The sequence below is a fragment of the Entelurus aequoreus genome, linkage group LG10 (assembly GCF_033978785.1).
Source record: "Entelurus aequoreus isolate RoL-2023_Sb linkage group LG10, RoL_Eaeq_v1.1, whole genome shotgun sequence".
NCBI lineage: Eukaryota > Metazoa > Chordata > Actinopteri > Syngnathiformes > Syngnathidae > Entelurus > Entelurus aequoreus.
The window spans coordinates 48109632-48135053 of NC_084740.1; the positions used below are offsets into that span (position 1 = coordinate 48109632).

The 25422-nt window shown below is 39.5% G+C and overlaps 1 protein-coding gene across 2 annotated transcripts in view; it reads left to right on the plus strand.

Moving 5' to 3' along the window:
* Positions 1-25422, plus strand: part of myrf (myelin regulatory factor) — a 126016-nt gene that overhangs the window by 79117 nt on the left and 21477 nt on the right. The window contains exons 8-21 of one of the 2 annotated variants that reach the window (XM_062061004.1): positions 940-1135; positions 1227-1303; positions 3080-3190; positions 3262-3352; positions 9632-9832; positions 13393-13501; positions 13603-13712; positions 16425-16585; positions 16664-16739; positions 16832-16914; positions 22199-22267; positions 22366-22455; positions 22604-22671; positions 22734-22808. In XM_062061004.1, the coding sequence (XP_061916988.1) occupies positions 940-1135; positions 1227-1303; positions 3080-3190; positions 3262-3352; positions 9632-9832; positions 13393-13501; positions 13603-13712; positions 16425-16585; positions 16664-16739; positions 16832-16914; positions 22199-22267; positions 22366-22455; positions 22604-22671; positions 22734-22808 (1517 nt within the window). Of the gene's footprint in view, positions 1-939; positions 1136-1217; positions 1304-3079; positions 3191-3261; positions 3368-9631; positions 9833-13392; positions 13502-13602; positions 13713-16424; positions 16586-16663; positions 16740-16831; positions 16915-22198; positions 22268-22365; positions 22456-22603; positions 22672-22733; positions 22809-25422 lie in introns of both variants that reach the window. The other variant, XM_062061005.1, reaches the window with a different exon arrangement.

A 25422-nucleotide genomic window follows, 5' to 3' on the forward strand; every position in this document is an offset into this window, starting at 1 on the left:
AGCAGACCTGGGCATATTAAGGCCCGGGGGCCACATGCGGCCCGTTAAGCTTATCAATCTGGCCGGCCGGACATTCCCAAATAATTTTTTTAGATGTTTAAGATGGAAAGTGTAGCTACCATTATGATGTGCAGTGATGTTTTCTAATGACCGTAAGTCTTGAACTATACTACCGTATTTCTATAGTTCTATGCTTTTGCATGATATTTTAGTGACTAGTGTTGTCCTGATACCAATAGATACTTTTCTAAATATAGGGGACCAGAAAAAATTGCATTATTGGCTTTATTTTAACAAAAAATCTTAGGGTGCGGTGGATCGGTACTTTTCAGAGGCAGTATGGTACCGAATATGATTCATTAGTATCGCGGTACTATACTAATACCCGTATACCGTACAACCCTACTAGTTACTATGGTAATCTATGTCACAGCAGGTCAGACGAGGCACCAAGCAGTGTGGGTGTGGCTTGATTGTAAAATATGTCGATTGAGAGAGGGTGTGACATTTATATGTTCTCAATATTCAGGGTTTTATCGTTCATAGAAAAATTTAAAATTCCATTCCGTTTTTAAGGCGGTCTGTCATAACATTTTTAGCATTCAATCAGACTTTATTGTCAGGTTTTGTATTAGTTTTCCTAAAAAAATTTATAAACACATTTTTATTCTCTAAATTTGGCCCCCAAGTCAAAATAATTGCCCAGGCCTGGTTTAAAGTCATATCCAACAATTGCGACAACGACTTTTTACTGTCAACTGATATTCATTTTTGAATGATTTCTGCCGGTGGTGTGCCTCCGGATTTTTTCAACACAACAAATGTGCCTTGGCTCAAAAAAGGGTTGAAAAACACTGCTCTGAGGACCCAACCATGTGTATAAAAGCAATTACGAAAACATGATCCATAATACAGTATGTCGCCATCTCTTGTCTCCAGTCCCATGCCAACCTACCGCGTCGACGCTGACAAAGGCTTCAACTTCTCCCTGGCCGACGATGCGTTCGTGTGCCAGAAGAAGAACCACTTCCAGGTGACGGTGTACGTGGGGATGCTGGGGGATCCCAAGTATGTCAAGACCAGCGAAGGCCTGCAGCCCATCGATTGTTTCTATCTCAAACTCAACGGAGTGAAAGTGAGGGACCGTGGTGACTGACGCCGTCCTGTCATGCGGAGCGCCGCTGTGTGTTTATTTAGTGTGGCCTTGTTTTTTTCTGGATTGCAAGGTGGAGGCCATGAACCAGTCCATCAGTGTGGAGCAGTCGCAGTCGGACCGCAGCAAGAGGCCTTTCAAGCCTGTTTTGTGAGTCTGGAACTTGGATTGACACTAAAAGAACGAGAGCAGTTAAATACAAAACACTAAACCAGTTAAGTTGGCACGTTGTGTAAATGGTAAATAAAAACAGAATACAATGATTTGCAAATCCTTTTCAACTTATATTCAATTGAATAGACTGCAAAGACAAGATATTTCATGTTCGAACTGAGAAACTTGATTTTTTTTTGCAAATAATCAATAACTTAGAATTTAATGGCAGCAACACATTGCAAAAAAGTTGGCACAGGGGCATTTTTACCACTGTGTTACATGGCCTTTCCTTTTAACAACCCTCAGTAAACTGTTTGGGAACTGAGGAGACCAATTTTTGAAGTTTTTCAGGTGGAATTCTTTCCCATTCTTGCTTGATGTACAGCTTAAGTTGTTCAACAGTCCGGGGGTCTCCGTTGTGGTATTTTAGGCTTCATAATGCGCCACACATTTTCAATGGGAGACAGGTCTGGACTACAGGCAGGCCAGTCTAGTACCCACACTCTTTTACTATGAAGCCACATTGATGTAACACGTGGCTTGGTATTGTCTTGCTGAAATAAGCAGGGGCGTCCATGGTAACGTTGCTTGGATTTCTCCAAAACCTGTACGTACCTTTCAGTATTAATGGCGCCTTAACATATGTGTAAGTTACCCATGTCTTGGGCACTAATACACCCCCATACCATCACAGATGCTGGCTTTTCAACTTTGCGCCTATAACAATCCGGATGGTTCTTTTCCTCTTTGTTCCGGAGGACACGACGTCCACAGTTTCCAAAAATCAATCAATCAATCAATGTTTATTTATATAGCCCTAAATCACAAGTGTCTCAAAGGGCTGTACAAGCCACAACGACATCCTCGGTACAGAGCCCACATACAAAAACAAAAACAATTTGAAATGTGGACTCGTGAGACCACAGAACACTTTTCCACTTTGCATCAGTCCATCTTTGATGAGCTCGGGCCCAGCGGAGCCCGCGGCGTTTCTGGGTGTTGTTGATAAATGGCTTTGGCTTTCCATAGTAGAGTCTTAACTTGCACTTACAACTGTAGTTACTGACAGTGGTTTTCTGAAGTGTTCCTGAGCCCATGTGGTGATATCCTTTACCCACTGATGTCGCTTTTTGGTGCAGTACCGCCTGAGGAATCGAAGGTCCGTAATATCATCGCTTACGTGCAGTGATTTCTCCAGATTCTCTGAACATTTTGATGATATTACGAACCATAGATGGTGAAATCCCTAAATTCCTTGCAATAGCTGGTTGAGAAATGTTGTTCTTAAACTGTTGGACAATTTGTTGACAAAGTGGTGACCCTCGCCCCATCCTTGTTTGTGAATGACTGAGCATTTCATGGGAGCTGCTTTTATAATCATGGCACCCACCTGTTCCCCATTAGCCTGCACACCTGTGGGATGTTCCAAATAAGTGTTTGATGAGCATTCCTCAACTTTCTCAGTCTTTTTTGACACTTGTGAAACATGTTGTAGGCATTAAATTCCAGCTAATATTTGCAAAAAATAACAAAGTTTACCAGTTTGAACATGAAATATCTTGTCTTTGCAGTCTATTCAATTGAATATAAGTTGAAAAGGATTTGCAAATCATTGTATTCTGTTTTTATTTACGTATTACACAACGTGCCAACTTCACTTGTTTTGGGTTTTGTATCTGCCCAATATATTACATTTAATGAATAATACTGACAGAGTTATTAATAAAGGTGCAGGAATATCTTCTTCATGAATTCCCTCTCTCTTTCCAGGGTCACGTTGCCCCCAGAGCAGGTCACAAAGGTCACGGTGGGGCGGCTCCACTTCAGTGAAACCACAGCAAACAACATGAGAAAGAAGGGCAAACCAAACCCTGACCAGAGGTGAAAGACGTGCAAGCACATCACAGCTTGGTTCTAAGTTTAGTGCCAGACCGCTTATGTTGCCCTGGCAGGTATTTCATGCTGGTGGTGGCGCTGCACGCTCAGTCCCACAGTCAGACCTACACTGTGGCTGCTCAGGTGTCTGAGAGGATCATCGTCAGGGTAACGTCCAGCCATGTCTGTCTGCCTCCTACAGCAATCTTATCAGTTGTGAATGTGACATTGTTCTCTTTTACAAACCCCGTTTCCATATGAGTTGGGAAATTGTGTTAGATGTAAATATAAACGGAATACAATGATTTGCAAATCCTTTTCAACCCATATTCAATTGAATGCACTACAAAGACAAGATATTTGATGTTCAAACTCATAAACTTTTTTTTTTTTTTTGCAAATAATAATTAACTTTTCATGGCTGTAACACGTGCCAAAGTAGTTGGGAAAGGGCATGTTCACCACTGTGTTACATCACCTTTTCTTTTAACAACACTCAATAAACGATTGGGAACTGAGGAAACTAATTGTTGAAGCTTTGAAAGTGGAATTCTTTCCCATTCTTGTTTTATGTAGAGCTTCAGTCGTTCAACAGTCCGGGGTCTCCGCTGTCGTATTTTACGCTTCATAATGCGCCACACATTTTTGATGGTAGACAGGTCTGGACTGCAGGCGGGCCAGGAAAGTACCCACACTCTTTTTTTACGAAGCCACGCTGTTGTAACACGTGCTGAATGTGGCTTGGCATTGTCTTGCTGCAATAAGCAGGGGTGTCCATGAAAAAACGGCGCTTAGACGGCAGCATATGTTGTTCCAAAACCTGTACGTACCTTTCAGCATTAATGGTGCCTTCACAGATGTGTAAGTTACCCATGCCTTGGGCACTAATACACCCCCATACCATCACAGATGCTGGCTTTTGAACTTTGCGTCGATAACAGTCTGGATGGTTCGCTTCCCCTTTGGTCCGGATAACACAATGTCAAATATTTCCAAAAACAATTTGAAATGTGGACTCGTCAGACCACAGAACACTTTTCCACTTTGCATGAGTCCATCTTAGATGATCTCGGGCCCAGAGAAGCCGGCGGCGTTTCTGGGTGTTGTTGATAAATGGCTTTCACTTTGCATAGTAGAGCTTTAACTTGCACTTACAGATGTAGCGACCAACTGTAATTACTGACAGTGGTTTTCTGAAGTGTTCCTGAGCCCATGTGGTGATATCCTTTAGAGATTGATGTCGGTTTTTGATACAGTGCAGTCTGAAGGATCGAAGGTCACGGTCATTCAATGTTGGTTTCCGGCCATGCCGCTTACGTGGAGTGATTTCTCCAGATTCTCTGAACCTTTTGATGATATTATGGACCGTAGATGTTGAAATCCCTAAATTTCTTGCAGTTGCACTTTGAGAAACGTTGTTCTTAAACTGTTTGACTATTTGCTCACGCAGTTGTGGACAAAGGGGTGTACCTCGCCCCAACCTTTCTTGTGAAAGACTGAGCATTTTTTGGGAAGCTGTTTTTATACCCAATCATGGCACCCACCTGTTCCCAATTAGCCTGCACACCTGTGGGATGTTCCAAATAATTGTGTGATGAGCATTCCTCAACTTTATCAGTATTTATTGCCACCTTTCCCAACTTCTTTGTCACGTGTTGCTGGCATCAAATTCTAAAGTTAATGATTATTTGCAAAAAAAAAAAAATGTTTATGAGTTTGAACATCAAATATGTTGTCTTTGTAGCATATTCAACTGAATATGGGTTGAAAATTATTTGCAAATCATTGTATTCCGTTTCTATTTACATCTAACACAATTTCCCAACTCATATGGAAACAGGGTTTGTACTTTTGATGCATGATAGATTCTCTCTTACTCACTTCAATTAAAAAGTTCAAATGCCAAATGTCAATGCATTGTACAGTATAGTAAAATCGATTTGTGTTCATGGACAAAAGTATTGGGATACTTGGCTATCGCACCTATAGGAAAATATGGTGTGGAACTCAAATGTGTATGAAGGTGTTGAGGCCAGGGTTCCTCTGCGGTTTGCATTTTCTGAACAGAAAGTGTGCTTCCTCAAACTGCCCCCACACAGTTTAAAGCAGGGGTGTCAAACTCATTTTAGCTCAGGGGCCACATAGAGGAAAATCTATTCCCAAGTGGGCCGGACTGGTAAAATCATGTCATGATAACTTAAAAATAAAGACAACTTCAGATTGTTTTCTTTGTCTCAAAATAGAACAAGCACAATCTGAAAACATACAAATCATAATGTTTTTTTTGTTTGTTTTTTACACTTACATGTTGCTGTTCATAGTTTTTTCGGCATATAAGTCGCTCCGGAGTATAAGTCGGACCGGCCGAAAATGCATAATAAAGAAGGAAAAAAACATATATAAGTCGCACTGGAGTATAAGTCGCATTTTTTTTGGAAATTCATTTGATAAAAGCCAACACCAAGAATAGACATTTGAAAGGCAATTTAAAATAAATAAAGAATAGTGAACAACAGGCTGAATAAGTGTACGTTATATGAGGCATAAATAACCAACTGAGAACGTGCCTGGTATGTTAACGTAACATATTATGGTAAGAGTCATTCAAATAACTATAACATATAGAACATGCTATACGTTTACCAAACAATCTGTCACTCCTAATCGCTAAATCCCATGAAATCTTATACGTCGAGTGTCTTACCTGAATGAGCTAAATAATATTATTGGATATTTTACGGTAACGTGTTAATAATTTCACACATAAGTCGCTCCTGAGTATAAGTCGCACCCCCGGCCAAACTATGAAAAAAACTGCGACTTATAGTCCGAAAAATACGGTACTCAAATATCACGATATAGTTATTTTTAGGGATGTCCGATAATGGCTTTTTTGTCGATATCCGATATTCCGATATTGTCCAACTCTTAATTACCGATACTGATCAACCGATACCGATATATACAGTCGTGGAATTTACTCATTATTATGCCTAATTTGGACAACCAGGTATGGTGAAGATAAGGTCTTTTTTTTTTACATTTATTAAATAAAATAAGATAAATAAATTAAAAACATTTTCTTGAATAAAAAAGAAAGTAAAACAATATAAAAACAGTTACATAGAAACTAGTAATTAATGAAAAATAGTAACATTTACTGTTAAAGGTTAGTACTATTAGTGGACCAGCAGCACGCACAATCATGTGTGCTTACGGACTGTATCCCTTGCAGACTGTATTGATATATATTGATATATAATGTAGGAACCAGAATATTAATAACAGAAAGAAACAACCCTTTTGTGTGAATGAGTGTGAATGGGGGAGGGAGGTTTTTTGGGTTGGTGCACTAATTGTAAGTGCATCTTGTGTTTTTTATGTTGATTTAATAAAAAATTAAAAATTAAAAAAAACGATACCGATAATAAAAAAAAACCGATACCGATAATTTCCGATATTACATTTTAAAGGCCTACTGAAACCCACTACTACCGACCACGCAGTCGGATAGTTTATATATCAATGATGAAATCTTAACATTGCAACACATGCCAATTTATAAAGTGCAATTTTAAATTTCCCGCTAAACTTCCGGTTGAAAACGCCTTTGGATGATGACGTATGCGCGTGACGTAGCCAGTGAAACAGGAGTATTGGTAGCCCATTGAAGCCAATACAAAAAGCTCTGTTTTCATTTCATAATTCCACAGTATTCTGGACATCTGTGTTGATGAATCTTTTGCAATTTGTTTAATGAAAAATGGAGATTGCAAAGAAGAAAGTTGTAGGTGGGATCGGTGTATTAGCGGCTGGCTGTAGCAACACAACAAAAAGGACTTACTTGGATAGCAGACGCGCCAGCCGATGCTAGCCACCTTCGCATCTGTGTTGGGGTGAAGTCCTTCGTCGCGCCGTCGATCGCTGGAACGCAGGTGAGCACGGGTGTTGATGATCAGATGAGGGCTGGCTGGCGTATGTGGAGCGCTAATGTTTTTATCATAGCTCTGTGAGGTCCGGTTGCTAAGTTAGCCTTAGCGTCGTTAGCAACAGCATTGTTAAGCTTTGCCAGGCTGAGAATTATTAACCGTGTAGTTACAGCTCCATGGTTTAATAGTATTGTTGATCTTCTGTCTATCCTTCCAGTCAGGGATTTATTTATTTTGTTTGTATATGCATTTGAGACAGATGCTATCACGTTAGCTCAGTAGCTAAAGAGCTTCGTCGATGTATTGTCGTGGAGATAAAAGTCACTGTGAATGTCCATTTGGCGTTCTCGACTCTCATTTTCAAGAGGATATAGTATCCGAGGTGGTTTAAGATACAAATCCGTGATCCACAATAGAAAAAGGAGAGAGTGTGGAATCCAATGAGCCAGCTTGTACCTAAGTTACGGTCAGAGCGAGAAAAGATATGTATTTCACTGCATTCTAGTCCGTCACTCTAACGTTCCTCAAAAGTTGCGAACTTTATCGTCTATTTTCTCTACTAAATCCTTTCAGCAAAAATATGGCAATATCGCGAAATGATCAAGTATGACACATAGAATGGATCTGCTATCCCCGTTTAAATAAAAAAAATTCATTTCAGTAGGCCTTTAAAGCATTTATCGGCCGATAATATCGATAACATCTCTAGTCATATTCTATATCACAGAGAGACAAACCCGCATTGTTTCTTGATATATCGATATACTCGATATATCGCCCAGCACTATCTCCAATTAAAAACACATTCACTGGCTGTATTGCACATTTTGTCCAAGCCAAAAAAAAAGCAACCACAGTCAAATGACTGGCACATGACATCTCTGTATCTTTCAAATCTGCGCACACTTGCATAGAGTCCAGGTGACAACATGAATGTTTTTTAATTGTGTTGTTATACAACACATGCACGCGTGTGAATGGGGGGGTTAGTCGGGCGTTCAATTAATCCTGTTCGGCCCTCAATCTAAAGCAGTGGTTCTTAACCTGGGTTCGATCGAACCCTAGGGGTTCGGCGGAGCCTCCGCCACGGAGGTAAAGACACATCCGACTTATCGTGTAATTAAAAACTTCTCCCTATCGGCGTATTATGGATACCCCCAAATAATGTTCTCTCTAATTTTCCATCTGATTTGCAGGTTTTTTGATTGATTGATTGAAACTTTTACTAGTAGATTGCAAAGGAAGAGAATACATTATATGAAACAGTATAGTTTACACAGTACAGTACATGTTACGTACAATTGACCACTAAATGGTTAGGGTTAGGGTTAGGGTTAGGGTTAGGGTTAGGGTTAGGGTTAGGGTTAGGGTTAGGGTTAGGTTAATCCTAACCCTAACCCTAACCCTAACCCTAACCCACCCGAATAAGTTTTTCAACTAGTTTAAGTCGGGGTCCACGTTAATCATTTCATGGTAATGTGTGTAAGGTGTGTAATTTGTTGTGAGTTCACGCACTGTGTTGGTTTTGTTCTTTGAACAAGGTGATGTTCATGCACGGTTCATTTTGTGCACCAGTAAAAAAACATATGACTTTTTCTTCCATCCATCCATTTTCTACCGCTTATTCCCTTCGGGGTCGCGGGGGGTGCTGGAGCCTATCTCAGCTACAATTGAATTTGAAGAAAAATATATATATATTTTTCACTAAAGAAGGGTTCGGTGAATGCGCATATGAAACTGGTGTAGGGCTGCAACAACTAATCGATTAAAATCGATTATAAAAATAGTTGGCGATTAATTTAGTCATCGATTCGTTGGATCTAAGCTATGCGCATGCGCAGAGGCATTTTTATTTATTTATTTTTTATTTTTTACTTTTTTATACACCTTTATTTATAAACTGCAACATGTACAAACAGCTGAGAAACAATAATCAAAATAAGTATGGTGCCAGTACGCTGGGTTTTTTTCAATAAAATAAATACTGGAAAGGATAGAAATGTAGTTGGTCTCTTTTATCTGATTATTAATCGATTAATCGAAGTAATAATCGACAGATTAATCAATTATCAAATTAATCGTTAGTTGCAGCCCTAAATTGGTGGGGTTCGGTACCTCCAACAAGGTTAAGAACCACTGATCTAAAGTGTGCTATTAATTTTTGCCCCCTATATTTATGTAGCGCTTTTCTCGAGAGACTCAAAGCACTTTACATAGTGAGACCCATTATATACTGTACACCTTTAAGCTACATTTTAAACCAGTGTGGGTGGCACAGGGAGCAGGTGGGTGGCAGAAGCGGGTATCGAACCTGGAATCCTCAAGTTGGTGACACGACCGCTCTACCAACCGAGCTACGCCACCGCCGATTGAGTTTGACACCCCTGATCTTATTGATTGTTAAGTTTGTCCCAATAATTTTGTCCATATGTAATGTGAAATAGAGCCATTTTTAGCTTGTTGTTTTAATAATTGAAGGTCAGATTCTTTGCACTTCTTCCATGTCTGGCGGTCACAGGCATCCAACCCGGGCCAGTTTGAAAGTGACAACGAGGTGCTGTGGCAGCGAGGCCAATTGCCCGACTCGGTGTACCACCACGGGAGGGTCGGCGTCAACACGGACCGGCCCGACGAGGCCCTCGTTGTCCATGGCAACGTCAAAATTATGGGCTCCCTGGTGCATCCGTCGGATATCCGAGCCAAAGAGAACGTGCAAGAGGTCAGGGTGTGTGTGTGTGCGTGTGCGTGTGTGTGTGTGTGTGTATGTGTGCGTGTGTGTGTGTGTGTGTGTGTGTGTGTGTGTGTGTGTGTGTGTGTGTGTGTGTGTGTGTGTGTGTGTGTGTGTGTGTGTGTGTGTGTGTGTTCTTGTACTTCTACCCTTCTTGAGACATCAACAACCTTCCATATGAGGACCGGTAAACAAGTGAGGACATAAATCATGGTCCCAATACGGAAAACCATTGCATCTAATAGAGAATGTCTCATTTGCACCCCTGGTGGTGAAATCTATCACAATTATGGTGATCCCAAAAAGGAGGGATTTTTCAAATTGGTTTTAAAAGTGCTCCCCCTCTGGCCAACATATGAAATAACCAGTGTGTGTAAGGAATGGAAATGTGCCCCTTTTGGCCAAAATGATCCATCCATCAATCCCTTTTCTACTGCTTGTCCCTAATTTAAGAAAAATAAATATTTATATAAAGACATACTGTAATAACTTGAAGTAAATAATGAAGATTAAAAACCAATTAAAAACAAAAAAATTCAACAAAAATAAATTAACTAAAAACAGTCTTTTTCTCACAATGTGTCGACTTTTTTCTCATAAAATTGGGAACAATTTCTCATATTCTTTCTGTTTCCGTAATATTGCAATATTTTCCGGTAAAATTATTACTTTTGTATGTAAAATGATTACTGTTTAATGCAAAATGGTGATATTGGTCATATACAATTCAGACTTGTATCACAATACTGCCAAATTTTTGGGTTGTTCTTGTAAAATAGTGAAATTTTTTGAGTAAAATTATGACTTTTGTCGTAATTTTGCCAAGTAAAAATTCAGATTGTTATTATAATATTGCCAAAATTTTAAAAGTTTTCTTATAAAATTGTGATTTTTGTTGAGTAAAATTACGACTCTTTTCAAAAAATTGCTAAAATGTTAAGCTTATTTGGAAAATTGCGACTGTTATTGTGTAAATTCAAACTTTCACCCCTGGTGGTGAAATGTATCAAAATTAGGTTGGTCCCAAACAGGAGGGATTTTTTAAATTGGTTTTAAAAGTGCTTCCCCTCTGGCCAACATATGAAATAACCAGTGTGTGTAAGAAATTGAAATGTGCCCCTTTTGGCCAAAATGATCCATCCATCCATCCATTTTCTACTGCTTGTCCCTAATTTAAGAAAAATAAATAAATATGTATACAAAGACATTCTGTAATAACTTGAAGTAAATAATAAAGATTAAAAATCAATCAAAAATAAAAAATTCAACAAAAATAAATTAACTAAAAGCAGTCTTTTTCTCACAATGTGTCGACTTTTTTCTTGTAAAATTGGGAACAATTTCTCAAATTCTTTCTGTTTCTGTAATATTGCAATATGTTCCCATAAAATTAGTACTTTTGTATGTAAAATGATTACTGTTTAATGCAAAATGGTGATATTAGTCATATAAAATTCCGACTTTTATCACAATATTGCCAATTTTTTCGGTTGTTCTTGTAAAATAGTGACATTTTTTGAGTAAAATTATGACTTTTGTCATAATTTTGCCAAGTAAAAATTCAGATTGTTATTATAATATTGCCAAAATTTAAAAAGTTTTCTTATAAAATTGTGATTTTTGTCGAGTAAAATTACGACTCTTTTCAAAAAATTGCTAAAATGTTAAGCTTTTTTTGTAAAATTGCAACTGTTATTGTGTAAATTCCAACTTTCATTATAATATTGCACAAATGTTCAGTTTTTCTTGTAAAATTTTGACTTGGGTTGAGTAAAATTACAACTTTTATTATAATACTGCTAAAATTCTAAGTTTTTCTTGTGAAACTGTGACCTTCTCCTTCTGAAATTCCAACTAATTTTTCACATGAAGCTTTTTTATATCTGCATAGTATGTATATATTATCAATGTTCTAAATACAAATATTTATATATCTAGAAAGGGTGGTCCTGAAGAGGTAGGCATTTTTTGGAGGTCTCAAGAAGGTCACAAATACAAGAAAATGTGTGTACATGTGTGTGCGTGTGTGTGCGTATGTGTGTGTGTGTTCGTGTGTGTGTTTGTGTTCTTGTATTGCACCCTTCTTGAGACATCAACAAGGAAAAGCACCTTCCATATGAGGACCGGTGAACAAGTTAGGACCAAAATCATGGTCCCAATATGGAAAACCATTGCATCTAATAGAGAGCCAAATACTAGAGTCCATGAACATTGCTCCAAAGTCAGGATTTTTTGTTGATTTAATGTGCATACAAAAGTAAACATTGACAGGTGCAAAGGGAGCAATATATGATAAAACAAGACGGCAGCTTAAGGACTTCCCTATTCATCCCCGAAAAAAACGCGCTAGGTGAACAGCTGATTTTACGACTTCCGGTGCTTTGTTAGACAACCCGCGTCCCATATGTGACCATAGGATGAACAAATACACTACGGTACTAAGACTATAGTGGCCATTAACAGTTAACTTCTACAGCTGGGGTGCCCAAAGTGCGACACAGGGGCCATCTGTGGTCCGTGACTCGTTTGTCATCGGCCTTAAGCACATTACAAAAAACAAAAAATAGAGATCTCATTTGCACCCCTGGTGGTGAAATCTATCAAAATTAGGGTGGTCCCAAAAGGGAGGAATTTTTCAAATTGACTGTGTCGGTTTTAAAAGTGCTCCCCCTCTGGTCAACATATGAAATAACAAGTGTGTGTAAAAAATGTAAGTGCTCCCCCTCTGGCCAACATATGTAATAACAAGTAAGTGTAAGAAATTAAAATGAGCCCCCTTTGGCGAAAATGTATTTTTTAAAAATATATATATATATGTTTATAGCTATATATATATAGTAATAACTTGAAGTAAATAATGAAGATTAAAAACCAATTACAAACAAAAAAATCAACAACTAAAAAATTTACTAAAAGTTTAATATAAATCTTTATATATCTAGAAAGGGTGGTCCTAAATAGGTAGGCATTTTTCGGAGGTCTCAAGAAGGTAACAAATACAAGTGTGTGTGTGTGTGTGTGTGTGTGTGTGTGTGTGTGTGTGTGTGTGTGTGTGTGTGTGTGTGTGTGTGTGTGTGTGTGTGTGTGTGTGTGTGTGTGTGTGCACTTGTCTCACCATCCTTGTGTGGACATACACTTGACAAACCACTCTTTCTGTGAGGACCTTTTGACTTGTGAGAACATTTGCCTGGTCCTCACAACTACAGAAGTAAAATATTTCTTTTTACTTTGTGTGTTTTGCATTCTGAAGTGAGGTTGCAACTCTCTACTCCCATCTAGTGCTAGATATATTTTTTTCATCATTCTAGCTATAGTGGAAAGGGGGGCCCTCACGACCTTCTAACCAAACGTGGGTCCACACAAAATAGCCAAGGTGTGTGTGTGTGTGTGTGTGTGTGTGTGTGTGTGTGTGTGTGTGTGTGTGTGTGTGTGTGTGTGTGTGTGTGTGTGTGTGTGTGTGTGTGTGTGTGTGTGGGTGGGGTAGGTCTCAATAATAAATCACTTAATTCAAATGTTTTGGTCACATTGGCATCTGCATCTCATGCACACAGGTGGACACCACAGACAATTTGAAGCGGATTTCCCAGATGAGGCTGTACCATTATCAATACAAGCCCGAGTTTGCTGCCACCGTCGGTATAGAAACCACAGCAGAGACCGGTAACTCCTTTCATTTTGTCACTTTCTTTATGTCACTTTTACTATCTTAATATCTCTTTTGTGTGTTTGACTTTTTTATGTCACCCTGTTCTCTCCTCCAGGTGTGATCGCTCAGGAGGTCCAGCAAATCTTACCAGAAGCAGTCAAGGAGGGCGGAGATGTGGTGTGCGCCAACGGCGAAACCATTCCCAACCTCTTAGTTGTCAACAAGGTAATCAACGCGAATATTTTTTTAAAGATGTCCCAATAATGGGATCGGATCAGAGGCCGATGTTTGCCTTTTTTAACGGATCAGCATATGGCTGATGAGCTGCCGAGCAGATCTTTAAGGCAGCTGTGTCCCGGTGTGGCAAAAGAACGTAATCCCGTGAAAAATTATTTCAAAATGGATGCACGTTTAAAAAGACACAATTACGTTTCCTGATTCCTTGTTACACACATGCAGGAGTTGCATGAATTCCAGGAACACCAGCTCAAATGTGAGAGCAAGCTGCAACAAATGTGTTGTCTATTCACAGTGCAAAGATAGTAATCCTCAACATTGTGGCGGAAAATAAACAAAGTTTCTTCCAAATATCTAGGAAAGGCAATGGCTAAGCATATTACACACACACACACACACACACACACACACACACACACACACACACACACACACACACACACGCACACACACACACACCAAGCAGGACAACCGCCTAACCACCAAAGCGTCAATGTAAAGTGAGGGTGATCGATCCAAATGTCGATACTATCGACACGAGTATGGTATAAATACATATTTTTGCATAATATTGCAAAACAAAACGGCAGATAATATGTCTCCCATTAGGTGCAATTTTGGGATATTTATACAAAAATCCTAATAATACCCATATGGTGAAGCACAGTTACGTCTGACTACGGTAGGTGTAATCAATCAATCAATCAATCAATGTTTATTTATATAGCCCTGAATCACAAGTGTCTCAAAGGGCTGAACAAGCCACGACGACATCCTCGGTTCAGAGCCCACATAAGGGCAAGGAAAAACTCACAACCCAGTGGGATGTCAATATGAATGACTATGAGAAACCTTGGAGATGACCGCAGATGTGGGTGACCCCCCTTCCCCCCCCCCCTCTAGGGGATACCGGAGTGGGTCTGACATTATATTGTGAAAGTCCAGTCCATAATGGATCTAACATAATAGTGAGAGTCTAGTCTATAGTGGATCCAACATAATAGTGAGAGTCCAGTCCATAGTGGATCTAACATAATAGTGAGAGTCCAGTCCATAGTGGATCTAACATAACAGTGAGTGTCCAGTCCATAGTGGGGCCAGCAGGAGATCATCTTGAGCGGAGACGGGTCAGTAGCGCAGAGATGTCCCCAACCGATGCACAGGCGAGCGGTCCACCCCGGGTCCCGACTCTGGACAGCCAGCACTTCATCCATGGCCACCGGACCTGTGTCCCCCCTTCCACAAGGGAGAGGGGGACAGAAAAGAAAAGAAACGGCAGATCAACTGGTCTAAAATGGGGGTCTATTTAATGCTTTGCATTCCATCAAGCGGTGCGGCTTCGTAGCTTACCAAAGTTGTAGTGAAACATTTTTGATGGATTTCTGAGTGCCATATGTCATTTTCTATATTGTCGATAAAACATTGAAGTTTTGGTGTTGCTTGCTAACGGGTACTTGCTAGCGTCTTTTCTTGAACAGGCGCCAGACTGACATCTATTGGTTACACCTATTATTACACCATGTACCAAATAAAATTGCTTCAAGGTCGGTAAGCACGACTAGAATTAATACGTACATTCGGCGCACCAGGTGAAGGGCCCATTGTCGATTATTGAGAAAATGAATTGATTTTAAGTGTGCCTTAAAATCCCCAAAATACGGTATGTAAACGATACTAACGTGATTAGATCGATATTTCTCTTTTTATTGCTTTCATTATTAAACAAATAATTTTTGAGTAGTTTTTGTTATTGTTTACAAACACAGAGAGTAGGTCTGTGGATACAGGAAGGATTTAAATGTATAATGTATATGTTCCTTCTTGACTGCACTTAAATGTAGAATATATGTATAATATATTTATAACTTTGAGACAGAGTACAGCAGCAGGTCAAATTAAAGACCCTCATCTCTATATTTGAACCAGACCTCATGTTTGTATAATAGTTTAAATGGATTAATAGTTTGGCATTGCTTGTGTTGTAAGTCCAGTTTGTTCCATAGTTTTACTCCGCATACAGACACACAAAAACGTTTACGAGTGGTTTGAGCTCTCGGCAATAAGAAATATCCAAAGTCTCTCAAGTTATGAGTCTGCATTCGTCTTATAAAAAAACGTTGTAGATTAGGCGGCAATAATTTGTTAAAACTTTATATAAGATTATTAATGTATTATATTTAACAAGGTCATCAAATTTGAGCAACTTTGATTGCATAAACAGATTATGAGTATGTTTTTAAATAACCAACGATGATCCGCACTGCTCTTTTCTGTAATATGATCAGAGGATGAATTGTGTTGTGGTAAGTATTCCCCCATACTTCAACACAGTATGTAAGGTATGGCAGTACCAAGGTGCAGTGTAGAGTACGGAGTGCATTTTCATTGCTTGCTATAAAAAAATGTAAGTTCTACCATCTATTGTCTAAGTATCAGATCGAGACCCCAAATCAGATCGGATCTGAGGCCAAAAATGTTGATTAGGATAAAAATCCGATCTTAAAAAAGAGGGTTTGTCTTTAAGTGAAATTTATTTGACCGGTGCAGGGGAAAACAATTACTACCCTGAACTTCCAGGTGCCCTTGAGCAAGGCACTGAACCATCAACTGTTCAGGGACATGAAAGCTGAAGCTGAAAAGCTTGAAGGTTTTTAAAGATTTTGAAGAAATCTAAAAATATATTCTGCATGCCCCCTGAAGGAGCGTATCTTCATGGAGAACGTGGGTGCGGTGAAGGAGCTGTGCAAGCTGACAGACAACCTGGAGACTCGAATAGACGAACTGGAGCGCTGGAGCCGCAAGCTGGCCAAGCTGCGCCGCTTTGACAGCATGAAGAGCACCGTGAGTGGAGGCACTGTCAGGTGAGAGCATCATTGTTTCAAATGATTATTTAGTTTTAGGAACATTTTAACAGTCCTTTGTTGTCTTTAACTCTGCAGCCAGTCTGGAAGTTATTTTAGCAGAACAGGAAGCGGCCCACTTAAGAAGAAGACGACAGTCAAACCTGGGAGCAAGGTCTGCATTGCTCATTTATTGTGTGGCAAATGAAGAATATTTAGTATTAAGATGTTTATTTGTCTTTATGTGACATGTCTAACATGCCACAGAGCTCACTTCCAGACCAAGGCTGCATCAGTCATAGGTTCATGCAGGGCACCATCCTGGCCCTCGTCATCGTCATGGCTTTCAGGTTAGACCACTGCACTAATATTTATTAGTCTCATGTGCATTTGGGAAAATATGTTTTTTCAACAAAACCACCATTATTTCTTATGTCTTTCGTATGGTTTTGTGTGTGCCCTTATGCACTTACCACACATGACTTTTCATTCATTCATTCATAGTATACAGTCTATCATGGTCAGGGTCATGTAATTAAATTGTAATTAATTTAGGTTATTGTTTTGTTTCATTTATTTCATTTTTCAAAAATCACACAACGTTAGTCAATCTAATACAAGAAAATAAAGCAAACCCAACCCCAAGCCAATACCAGCTGAACACCACTATAGAAATTTAGAAGACATACAAATACAATACTTATTTAAAGGCCTACTGAATCCCACTACTACCGACCACGCAGTCTGATAGTTTATATATCAATGATGAAATCTTAACATTGCAACACATGCCAATACGGCCGGGTTAACTTATAAAGTGCAATTTTAAAATTCCCGCTAAACTTCCGGTTGAAAACGGTTATGTATGATGACGTATGCGCGTGACGTCAATGGTTGAAACGGAAGTATTCGGAGCCCATTGAATCCAATACAAAAAGCTCTGTTTTCATCTCAAAATTCCACAGTATTCTGGACATCTGTGTTGGTGAATCTTTTGCAATTTGTTTAATGAACAATGGAGACTGCAAAGAAGAAAGCTGTAGGTGGGATCGGTGTATTAGCGGCGGACTACAGCAACACAACCAGGAGGACTTTGAGATGGATAGCAGACACGCTAACCGCGGACCTCACCTTGACTTCCTCCGTCTCCGGGCCGCCGACCGCATCGGTGATCGGGTGAAGTCCTTCGTCGTACCGTCGATCACTGGAACGCAGGTGAGCACGGGTCGTGATGAGCAGATGAGAGCTGGTGTAGGTGCAGAGCTAATGTTTTTAGCATGCTCTGTCGAGGTTCCGTAGCTAAGTTAGCTTCAATGGCGTCGTTAGCAACAGCATTGCTAAGCTTCGCCAGGCTGGAAAGCATTAACCGTGTAGTTACATGTCCAGAGTTTGGTAGTATTGTTGATCTTCTGTCTATCCTTCCAGTCAGGGGCTTATTTCTTTTGTTTCTATCTGCATTTAAGCACGATGCTATCACGTTAGCTCCGTAGCTAAAGTGCTTTACCGATGTATTGTCGTGGAGATAAAAGTCACTGTGAGTGTCCATTTCGCGTTCTCGACTCTCATTTTCAAGAGGATATAGTATCCGAGGTGGTTTAAAATACAAATCCGTGATCCACAATAGAAAAAGGAGAAAGTGTGGAATCCAATGAACCCTTGTACCTAAGTTACGGTCAGAGCGAAAAAAGATACGTCCTGCACTGCACTCTAGTCCTTCACTCTCACGTTCCTCATCCACGAATCTTTCGTCCTCGCTCAAATTAATGGGGTAATCGTCGCTTTCTCGGTCCGAATCTCTCTTGCTGCATTGTAAACAATAGGGAAATGTGTGTAGCTCTTCCTCCTCTGACGTCACGCTACTTCCGGTATAGGCAATGCTTTTTTTTTATCAGCGACCAAAAGTTGCGAACTTTATCGTCGTTGTTCTCTACTAAATCCTTTCAGCAAAAATATGGCAATATCGCGAAATGATCAAGTATGACACATAGAATGGATCTGCTATCCCCATTTAAATAAAAAAAAATCATTTCAGTATAGGCCTTTAATACAATACTAAAAAGTAAACAGACGTTAATAATAGCAACAACAATATCACAAACAATAAGTTTTTCAACTTGTTTAAGTCGGGGTCCACTTAAATCAATTCATGGTACAAATATATACTATCATCATAATACAGTCATCACACAAGTTAATCATCAGAGTATATACATTGAATTATTTACATTATTTATATTATTTACAATCCGGGGTGTGGGATGTGGGGGGGGGTTAGGTTTGGTTGATATCAGCATTTCGGTCATCAACAATTGCATCATCAGAGAAATGGACATTGAAACAGTGTAGGTCTGACTTGGTAGGATATGTACAGCAAGTGGTGGACATAGAGAGATCAGAAAGCATAAGAACAAGTATATACATTTGATTATTTACATTTGATTATTTACAATCCGGGGAGGTGGGATGTGGAAGGGGGAGGGTGTTAGTCAGGGGTTGAAGTTGCCTGGAGGTGTTCTTTTAGTGCGGTTTTGAAGGAGGATAGAGATGCACTTTCTTTTACACCTGTTGGGAGTGCATTCCATATTGATGTGGCATAGAAGGAGAATGAGTTAAGACCTTTGTTAGATCTGAATCTGGGTTTAACGTGGTTAGTGGAGCTCACCCTGGTGTTGTGGTTATGGCGGTCATTTACGTTATGGAAGTAGTTTGACATGTACTTCAGTATCAGGGAGGTGTAGCGGATTTTATAGACTAGGCTCAGTGCAAGTTGTTTTACTCTGTCCTCCACCCTGAGCCAGCCCACTTTGGAGAAGTGGGTAGGAGTGAGGTGGGATCTGGGGTGGAGGACTAGAAGTAACCTGACTAGCTTGTTCTGGGATGTTTGGAGTCTAGATTTGAGGGTTTTGGAGGTGCTAGGGTACCAGGAGGTGCATGCGTAATCGAAAAAGGGTTGAATGAGAGTTCCCGCTAGAATCTTCATGGTGCTTTTGTTGACCAGAGAGGAGATTCTGTAGAGAAATCTCGTTCGTTGGTTGACCTTTTTGATTACCTTGGATCACTGTAAACACATTGGCAGATCCTTGCATTGACACTTTAACTTTGCTAGCAAATGTAGGACACTGGGGTCCAAATGTTTGATTTACGTAACTATGGCATTCCTCAAGGCACCCCTTTAAAGTCCTCTCCTTTTTGTCAGTTACACATTATTTTCGTAATATGATTTGTGTAACTCAGACGTTGCTGTAGCTTGTTTACCTCAGATCCAGTCAGTAGTCATTTGTTCAACTTTTTAGTTATACTCATAGTGTTCCTCAAGGTTCCTTTTTCATTATTCGGGCTATTCAACTGGTGAGGGACTCACATTTTTTCAGCAGATTCTTAAAAACACAAGAGTGTTGTCATGGAAAGTATATATATTTTTTGCAGAAGATATTTAAAAACAGCATAGTGCTCCTCTTACTCTGACAAAATAAATAGACCACAATCAAATGTCTACTGTAGAGGACGCTGGTTCTCCAGAATATAGAAAATAAGACTAATATTGAAGGGGGACTCTTGGGTCCCCCGGTCCTTAACTTTCTGGAACTGTGGCTCCCACAGCAATTTAGTCAAAAAACCTTGCTCAAGGTCTTTAGTTTTACTTTTTTCTTTTCTTTTATTGTTTTTTGTTTTGTGTTACCTTTTTTTACAAAACACTAAAATGGTTTCACCACCTCTTTTGGCTTCTGGCAACTTTGTGAATGTATTTTGAATGTATAAAGAGGGGGACACATATAAAAAAAATATATTGTAATAAATATATAATGTGATGATATATTTATTTTATTGGGTTGAATCAGTGGTTCTTAACCTTGTTGGAGGTACCGAACCCCACCAGTTTCAAATGCGCATTCACCGAACCCTTCTTTAGTGAAAAATATTATTATATATATTTCTTTTAAATTCAAGAAAAAGTTATATGTTTTATTACTGGTGCACAAAATGAACCGTGCATGAACATCACCTTGTTCAAAGAACAAAACCAACACAGTGCATGAACTCACAACAAATTACTGTCAGGTTCAAACACCGAACTACCTATGACACAAGACAAGAAGAAGGAATCAAGCAGAGAGAGAGTTGAATTTTACTCATGAGGAGAGACGTAATGGGCTGTACACTCAGTTACAGTTTCCCCCTACGCTCTAAGGTACAGTCCCACGTGCTCCTCTATTTATTCCAGGGGTGTCCAAACTTTTTCCACTGAGGGCCACACACGGAAAAATTTAAGCATACGGGGGCCACTTTGATATTTTCCATTTTCAAACCATAACAAAATATGTAGATTTTTTTTAACCTTTAGGGCTCCGGGGGACCAGTCAAGGGTCTCAGTCATTAAAATGTTAAAAATAAGTCAAATTATTATTTTATTTTTTTACATTATATCTCTATATCAACTTCAGGTTGATATCAAGTAAAAAAAAAAACAGGTTTTATGCCTTTACTGTCAAAGACAACTTTGTTTTTTATAGTAAAACTGAAATATGCAGTATTTAGTAATTAGAGCCCTAAAAGATCAATAATGCAGGACATCATTGATTTGAATTCGTTAATATTTTTGAGTAATCACAGTGAAAAGTTAAATAAAATCCCACTAAATATATTTGGGATCCAAAAGGTCTCCCACTCATAAAGTGATACATTTTTATTAGTTGTTTTTTTTACTTTTAACACTTAAATTACGAGATCAACTTCAGATATATCTGTCGATTTTACAATTGAACTATTATTTTGTTTGTTTTATGCTCTATGGTCAAATAAAACTTTGATGTTTTTATATGGCAACCACACAATATATGCAATATTTTTTCCACATGAAACATTTTAAAGTGACATATTTTAAGTAATAATTCATTGTAACATAGATTTTTTGTCTTTTTTTTTTTTTTTTTTTCGAGCAATGGCAAAAAAAATAAAAAATAAACAAAGACAAAAGAAAAAAAAAGAGCCTGCATGGCAGTTTTGTGTCAACATTGCAACGTTTTCTCGTTAGATTTCACCACATTCCACTTTTTTAAAATGTTTATTTTTTTTTTTTGCAATATTATCAATTTTGCAATTTTTGCAGAATGTGTGGGGCGCCGGTAAACGATTAGCTGCGGGCTGCAAATGGCCCCCAGGCCGCACTTTGGACACCTCTGATTTATTCGGGAGGTCCCTAGTTAACATCACTGAGGCTGCTTCTGAAGGGAGGGGTAATGCAAACAGCCCCAGTAGACACAATACGTCAGAATGGAAATGTGCTGACACTCGTGATTTCGCCCTGTCTTTGATTTGTCTGCATTGAGGTACTCGATGTCCGTCCTTGGCTGTCAGCAGGCACGTTCTGGAAACAAACTTCTGACACGAGACAACTCACAAAGCAAGATTACAAGTTGTGCCTTTGCACAGATAGAAAAGTACAACTTCAGCGCAATTGATAATAACTATAGCAACGGCCTTTAAGCATAAGAGTTGTCTCACCGAACCCCTAGGGTTGACTCACCGAACCCCTAGGGTTCCATCGAACCCAGGTTAAGAACCACTGGTTTAAATGTAATAGCAAATGTACTTATGTAATATATTTATATTTGTACTTTTTTTTTTCTCCTTAAGTGTCATTTCCATGTCCATTCTTTATGTACTGACTCTTCATCATAGAGGAGATGTCACAGAGAAAGATGGGTATGTCTCGTTCCTTTTCCTGCGCATATATAATTGTGTGCACCGGCTTTCTTTTTTAATTGTTTTTCTCTATATGATCTCTGCTTTTTCTGCTGTAGTGTCTCTGTTGTTTACCCATGTGGTCTCTACATGTCTTGGATGCCCTTCTTCACTGCCACTGTTACTTTCTGTCCGCCTGCATGTTCATGGTACGATGTATGCCACTCTCTCCTGCTACTTGTGACCTTCCCATCTCTCTTTCCAATCAAATCTTTAAACCTTGCATGGTTCTGCGCGCCATTATGTTAAACCCAAGTTTGGTGTAAAGCGCAATATCATATGATGTCATTGGTACAGGTCCAGAGCTGCGCTAGGATCCTCACGCCAGAGTCCATTTGTTCCACAGCCCACGACTCCTGCGCCAGGTAAACGACAAGTAAAAATAAACATAATGGAAATGTTTGTACTTACGATGTGTCGTTGCCAGGTTGCTGCCCAACCACAGCCTTGAATAACCAATCATCTACAATTGTGACATTAAATAACAACCAATCTACATCAGGTAAGCAAGCCAAATATCAAATATTTTACTATAAGCTAGGGGTGTCAAACTCATTTTAGCTCAGGGGCCGCATGGAAGAAAATCTATTCCCAAGTGGGCCGGAATTATAAAACCATGGCATGATAACTTAAAAATAAAGACAACTTTAGGTTGTTTGCTTTGTCTTACTTTGGACAAAAATAAAACAAGCACATTCTGAAAAGGTACAAATCATATATGGACAAAACTTTTCAAATTTCTTGAAAACTCTGAGGAAATTGGTGCAGTTTCAAAAACGATCTACAAAGTCAGGATGAAACTTTATGTCACAGTCTTTCCGGGATTGAACAAAAAAACCCAACATGTAAACTCTTCTAGGTATCAAATACCTCCTTTGTCATGTCCATGTTATGATCCGCTGCCCGCATCATAGTCGGTTTAAGTTTTTCGAGTCACTTGTGTTTTCTGTTAGTTTTGGACTCCTTGAGTTCCTGTTTATCAATCAATCAATCAATCAATGTTTATTTATATAGCCCTAAATCACAAGTGTCTCAAAGGGCTGTACAAGCCACAACAACATCCTCGGTACAGAGCCCACATACGGGCAAGGAAAACTCACCCCAGTGGGACGTCAATGTGAATGACTATGAGAAACCTTGGAGAGGACCGCATATGTGGGTAACCCCCCCCCCTAGGGGAGACAGAAAGCAATGGATGTCGAGTGGGTCTGACATAATATTGTGAAAGTCCAACACATCAGCGAAAGTCCAGTCCATAGTGGGGCCAGCAGGAACCATCCCGAGCGGAGACGGGTCAGCAGCGTAGAGATGTCCCCATCCGATGGACAGGCTAGCGGTCCACCCCGGGTTGGGAGTAGAGTAGAAAAGAAAAGAAAAGAAACGGCAGATCAACTAGTCTAAAAAGGGAGTCTATTTAAAGGCTAGAGTATACAAATGAGTTTTAAGATGAGACTTAAATGCTTCCACTGAGGTAGCATCTCTAACTTTTACCGGGAGGGCATTCCATAGTATTGGAGCCCGAATAGAAAACGCTCTATAGCCCGCAGACTTTTTTTGGGCTCTGGGAATCACTAATAAGCCGGAGTTCTTTGAACGCAGATTTCTTGCCGGGACATATGGTACAATACAATCGGCAAGATAGGCAGGAGCTTGACCGTGTAGTATTTTATACGTAAGTAGTAAAACCTTAAAGTCGCATCTTAGGTGCACAGGAAGCCAGTGCAAGTGAGCTAGTATAGGCGTAATATGATCAAACTTTCTTGTTTTTGTCAAAAGTCTAGCAGCCGCATTTTGTACCATCTCTAATCTTTTAATGCTAGACATAGGGAGGCCCGAAAATAAAACGTTACAGTAATCGAGACTAGATGTAACGAACGCATGGATAATGATCTCAGCATCGCTTGTGGACAAAATGGAACGAATTTTAGCGATATTACGGAGATGAAAGAAGGCCGTTTTAGTAACACTCTTAATGTGTGACTCAAACGAGAGAGTTGGGTCGAAGATAATACCCAGATTCTTTACCGAGTCGCCTTGTGTAATTGTTTGGTTGTCAAATGTTAAGGTGGTATTATTAAATAGATGTCGGTGTCTAGCAGGACCGATAATCAGCATTTCCGTTTTCTTAGCGTTGAGTTGCAAAAAGTTAGCGGACATCCATTGTTTAATTTCATTAAGACACGCCTCCAGCTGACTACAATCCGGCGTGTTGGTCAGCTTTAGGGGCATGTAGAGTTGAGTGTCATCAGCATAACAGTGAAAGCTAACACCGTATTTGCATATGATGTCACCTAGCGGCAGCATGTAAATACTAAAGAGTGCAGGGCCAAGAACCGAACCCTGGGGAACGCCGCACGTTACCTTAACATAGTCCGAGGTCACATTGTTATGGGAGACACACTGCATCCTGTCAGTAAGATAAGAGTTAAACCAAGACAAGGCTAAGTCTGACATCCCAATACGCGTTTTGATACGCTCTAATAAAATATTATGATCAACAGTATCGAAAGCGGCGCTAAGATCAAGAAGCAGCAACATAGATGACGCATCAGAATCCATCGTTAGCAATAGATCATTAGTCATTTTTGCGAGGGCTGTCTCCGTAGAGTGATTTGCCCTGAAACCGGATTGAAAAGGTTCACAGAGATTGTTAGACGCTAAGTGTTCATTTAGCTGCTGTGCGACAATTTTTTCGAGGATTTTCGAGATAAACGGAAGGTGGGACACCGGCCGTTAGTTCACCATGAGGTCAGGATCGAGGTTAGGTCTTTTGAGTAGAGGATGAATAACCGCTTTTTTGAATGCTAGGGGAACAGTGCCAGAGGAAAGTGATAAGTTTATAATATTTAACACTGATGGACCTAATAATACAAAAAGCTCCTTGATAAGTTTCCCAGGAATTGGGTCAAGTAAACATGTTGTTTGTTTTGTCCCATTTACACATTTTAACAATTCCTCCAGTGTTATTTCATCAAAGAGAGAGAAACTATTTTGGAGGGCAGTGTCCATCGTATATACAGTCGTATCTGTGTTAATAGAACCCAGTTGTAGCTGGGATGCGTTGTCTTTAATCTCTTTTCTAATGACTTCAATTTTCTTATTAAAGAAATTCATAA